This window comes from Myotis brandtii, unplaced genomic scaffold (assembly GCF_000412655.1).
Source record: "Myotis brandtii unplaced genomic scaffold, ASM41265v1 scaffold1167, whole genome shotgun sequence".
In the NCBI taxonomy this organism is placed as follows: Eukaryota; Metazoa; Chordata; class Mammalia; order Chiroptera; family Vespertilionidae; genus Myotis; species Myotis brandtii.
Genome location: NW_005354039.1, coordinates 248,092 through 252,820, shown reverse-complemented (window position 1 = coordinate 252,820; position 4,729 = coordinate 248,092). Strand labels below are relative to the sequence as shown.

At 47.1% G+C, this 4,729-nt stretch overlaps 1 protein-coding gene across 3 annotated transcripts in view; it reads left to right on the top strand.

Annotated features, from left to right (window-relative positions):
- The first annotated feature begins 1,933 nt into the window (after window positions 1-1,933).
- Window positions 1,934-4,729, top strand: part of RAP1GAP2 (RAP1 GTPase activating protein 2) — a 234,108-nt gene continuing 231,312 nt past the window's right edge. For all 3 annotated transcript variants that reach the window (XR_001359646.1, XM_014529236.1, XM_014529230.1), the window contains exon 1: window positions 1,934-1,965. Coding sequence is in view for 2 of the 3 variants with exons in the window: in XM_014529236.1 (XP_014384722.1) it covers window positions 1,949-1,965 (17 nt within the window). In the remaining variant the exon portion in view is untranslated. The remainder of the gene's footprint in view (window positions 1,966-4,729) is intronic.

Genomic DNA, 4,729 nt, shown 5'->3' with positions numbered 1-4,729 from the left:
GGGGGGCGGGGGAACCCGGGGAGCCCCAGGAGCCAGGTCTAAGGACCCCGGAGGGCCGCCGAAACTCGAGGAGCTGGCTTTGGCTGGGAGCTGGAAGGGAAATCTGGGGAACCCGCCTGCCGCTTGGCGAGCAAGGGCGCGGCGGGAGGATCAGCACCGCGGACAGCGCCCAGACAGGCAGGCCGGCATCCGCTGGGCCCCTCTGCCTACTCCCCGGCATAGGAACCACAGACAGTGCCCCCACTGGCCCAGGGAAGAGTTGGGTGGGAGGTGAGCTGACCAGGGGTCAGGAAACCTACCTTGTGCCTAGTTGGCAGCAAAGCTGCCCCAGGCCTCTCACTAGCTGTATGACCTTGGGTACATCCCATCACCTCTCTGGGTCCCAGTTGATAAAACACCCTCTTTCTCTACGTGAAGGTACCAAGACCCAAGAGGAGAAGCTTTAAAAACGCTGAAGCCCAGCCCTACCCGGCTTGGTTCAGTGAGTAGAGCGTCAGCCTGCGGACTGAAGGGTCCCAGGATTGATTCCAGCCAAGGGCACATGCCTGGGTTGCCGCTGGATCCCCAGAGGGGGGCCTGCAGGAGGCAGTCAATCAATGATTCTCTCTCATCATTAATGCTTTTATCTCTCTCTCCTTCTCTCTTCCCCTCTGAAATCAATAAAGAAAAATATTTTTAAAAAGACCTCTGAAGTCCAGAACGTTGGCGTTGATCCTTTTTCACTGCACATGGAATGCTTCTAAAACCAGGCTGCTTGGCTTCTAATTCTGGCTCTGTCAATACCTTCCTCCTCCCTGGGCCTCAGTCTCCTCATCCATAAAATGGGATAATGATGGTCTATGCAGCTCATGATATCTTTGGGTTGTTGTGAGGATTAAATGAGTTTATAGTAAAATGCTTAAAACATGCTGAGTTCTCATTAGGCATCCGTGCTCATAATAGCAAGACATCAGGTGACATTGTGTGAGTGGCTAGTGGCTCAGAGCTCCCCCTGGGTAAGTCATTTCAGGGAAAAGCACCGTTGGACTCTGCCAACAGAATCTTTTTGTGAGTGTCATGAGGTTAGAATGAAAGGGTTTTGTAAAGTGCATGCGAATGGGATTGTTATGACTAAGCCCCAACTGTTATTCTCCTTGATCTGTCTCAAGATGGGTCCTGGGACTCCGGCTTTTCACCACCTAAAGAAAACAACTCCAGATGCCTGTCTGAGGGGTGGCCCTGCCTGTTCTTGGGAGAGGGTCCAGCCTGGCCACAGAAGAGCTCTCAGGTGGGCATGACAGGCCTGGCCTCTGGGGCTGCCCTCGGGACTCTTGCAACGTCTTTGGCCGAAAAAATATTCACAGGTGAAACAACAAAAAGATGTGCACAAATTACTCATAGAACCACTAAAATCGATGAGCCTGCAGAGTTGAGAGATGACCCTGTGAAGGCAGGGCTAGGGAATGGACTGGGGGGCCAGGAGACTAAAGGGTACCTCCGTAGAGGAGGTTAACAATCAGTCAGTCAACACGCAGAGTTATATTGAACAAGACTGACCACATGGCACTCTACCTGAAGTTGTGGGGAGACCCAGAGACACATTATAAAACATGGAGATGATGACAATAAGAATTAACATTTATCAAGTACTTTCTTTGTACCAGGCAATCTATTGACTATTGTTAAAACATCTCCCCCCCATTTTCAACATTAAACTTATAACAAAGTCAATACAAACTAAAATGTATAATAAGTATATATCTCACTTCAGAAGTAACCATTATTTTGAGTTGAGCACTTTACCCATTTCATCTCAGAGAAACTTCAGAGAAACCCTATTGGAAATTTAACACCACCCACTTTGTAAGCAGTGGAGCCAGGATTCAAATCCCAGTCCAGTCTAAGTCTGAGGTGAGCTTCATCAGGTCCCTCAGCGAAGAGATGAATCTACTTGTGGCAGAAAACACCCATGAGCTTTACAGGAAGGTAAGAGCCATGAATACCAGTTAAGAGAGTGAGTTTGGTTTGACAGAGAAGGCCTCGAGGCTCCCTCCATCTCTTCATGATAGCTTGGAATACTGACTTTTTTTTTTTACTCCGGAACTTGTTATTGGAGAACCACCTTAAAACCAACTGCTCTAGCCTCCCCCCGCCCCCCTTTTTTTTTTTTACTCCTCACCTGAGAATATTTTTCCATTAATTTTTAGAGAAAGTGAAAGAGAGAAGGACAGACAGAGAGAAACATCAATGTGAGAGAAGCACATCGATTGGTTGCCTCCTGCGTGCACCCTGACCAGGGCCCTGGCTGGGGAGGAGTCTACAACTGAGGTACGTGCCTTTGGCCAGAATCAAACCCAGGACCCTTAGATCCGCAGGCCAACACTCTGTCCACTGAACCAAACCAGCTAGGGCGGAATACTGACTAAAAAAAATATTTATTTTTTTATTAATTTCAGAGAGGAAGGGAGAGAGAGATAGAAACATCAATGATGAGAGAGAATGATTGATTTGCTGCCTCCTGCACAATCCACGCTGGGTATTGAGCCTGCAATCTGGGCATGTGCCCTGACCAGGAAGGGAACTGTGGCCTTCTGGTTCTTGGGTCGGTGCTCAATCACTTGGCCACACCAGCCGGGCTCTTCCAGATTTTTCAACGAATATATGAATGTACTTGTTCTATTTGGTAAATTTTTTTCACTTTAAAATATGTCCTTTTTAAAAAAAATTGAGATATAATTGACATAGTGTCAAGTGTATAACACAATGATTCGATATTTGTAATATGTCATGAAATGATCACTACAGTAAGTCTTGTTAACATCCATCACTATAAGTAGTTAAAAATGTTTTTCTTGTGATCTGCTCTCTTAACAACTTTCAGTTATGCCAGGTAGTATTATTAACTATAGTCACCATGCTTACAACAAAATATATCTCGATTTTTTCATGCCAATAAAGTCTTTCTTAGTAGCTGTATTATATCGCATCATATGGACAAGCTTCTTTTTAAAAAATGTAAACATTTTTAGTTGATTTTTTAGAGAGAGGAAGGTAGGAAAAGAGAGAGAGAGAGAGAGAGAGAGAGAGATTTGTTGTTCCATTTATCTATGCATTCATTGGTTGATTCTTGTGTGTGCCCTGACCAGGGATGGAACCTGCAACCCTGGAGCATCAGGACAACAACCCAACCACCTAAGCCACGCGGCCAGGGCTGGACAAGCTTCGTTACTTAACTAATCTCCAATTTGACTTCTGTGTTGTTCCCAGTTTTATTCTATCGAAAACAATGCTGCAGTGGACATTCTTCTCCAGAAACCGCTTTTCACATTTCTAATTATGTTCTTAGGATGAATTTCAAGGAGAGAAATCAAGAGACATGCACATTTGATGGCTTTTCATCATAGTGTCAAATGGCCATGCACGAGGTTGATCAATTTATTCTCCAAGCTCACTCACAATTAAGAGTGTCCACTTTCCTTCTCCATACAAACCTATGTGGGGGTAGTTAAAAACAATCAACGGGCCCAGCCAGCATGGCTCAGTGGTTGAGCGTCGACCTGTGGACCAGGAGGTCATGGTTTGATTCCCTGTCAGGACACATGCCCGGATTATGAGCTCGCTCTCCAATGTGGGGCGTGCAGGAGGCAGCCGATCAATGATTCTCTCTCATTATTGATGTTTCTGTCTCCCTCACCCTCTCCTTTCCTCTTTGGAATCAATAAAAATGTATACAAACAAACAAACAAACAAACACAAAACAGCCCTAGCTGGTTTGGCTCAGTGGATAGAGCATCGGCCTGTGGACTGAAGGATCCCAGGTTCGATTCCAGTCAAAGGCACATGCCCCGGTTTCAGGCTCCATCCCCAGTGGGGGGCGTGCAGGAGGCAGCCGATCAATGATTCTGTCTCATCATTGGTGTTTCTATCTCTCCCTCTCCCTTTCTTTCTGAAATCAATAAAAATATATTAAACACACACACACTCTATAATTCCAAATTTGACAAGTAAAAAACAACACAGTTAACGTTTCAAGTGTGAACACTGGGGAGGGCACCTATGGATATAACGACAAATGTCCGTGCTCCCGGGAATGGCCACAGACCCCAGGAAGAAGGTAAGCTCCCAGGTCTTCACTTTGGGGCCAGGTTCTGTCCTCTCTGCCTAGGTTTCCCTCTTGCAAAGGATGTGGGCTGTCCTGGTATTGGAAGCAAGTGAATTGGAAGGACAATGTTCAGACAAATGTTCATACTAACAAACTTTTCTAAAACTCAGCTCCTTCAAACCAGGCTTGACACGCGTGGTCCCAAGGCATCCTGGGTCCCAGGCTGGTGTCTGCGATACTGCAGGAATGAATGGGTTCCTGGGGTGCAGTGGGCTGAAGGCTTGGGAGGAGCTGGTCCTAGTATTGGCAGCGAGCCCCTCCAATGCCATTCTGTTTTAAATATTGTCACCTTAACATGTTTTAACAATCTGTGGGGCGCATCAGTCTTTATTTTAAGCATTTAGAGTAGTTTAGTTTGTACGCATAACTTTCTAGGGAGGCGGAACGGGTGTCCCAGGGAGTAAGGCAGAGGCGGAGTAAGTAGATCGCCTCCAGTCACTCAGCAAGTCAGGCGCCCCTCACGGTGGAACCTGGAGAACCTGACTCCGCGCCCAGGGCTCCAGACACCAGCTCTTCTGCGCCCCCCATCAGCGGGGCCCCGGGGGCCGGGGGGGAGGGGGAGGCAGGGAGAGGGTGGAAGGTGGTCGT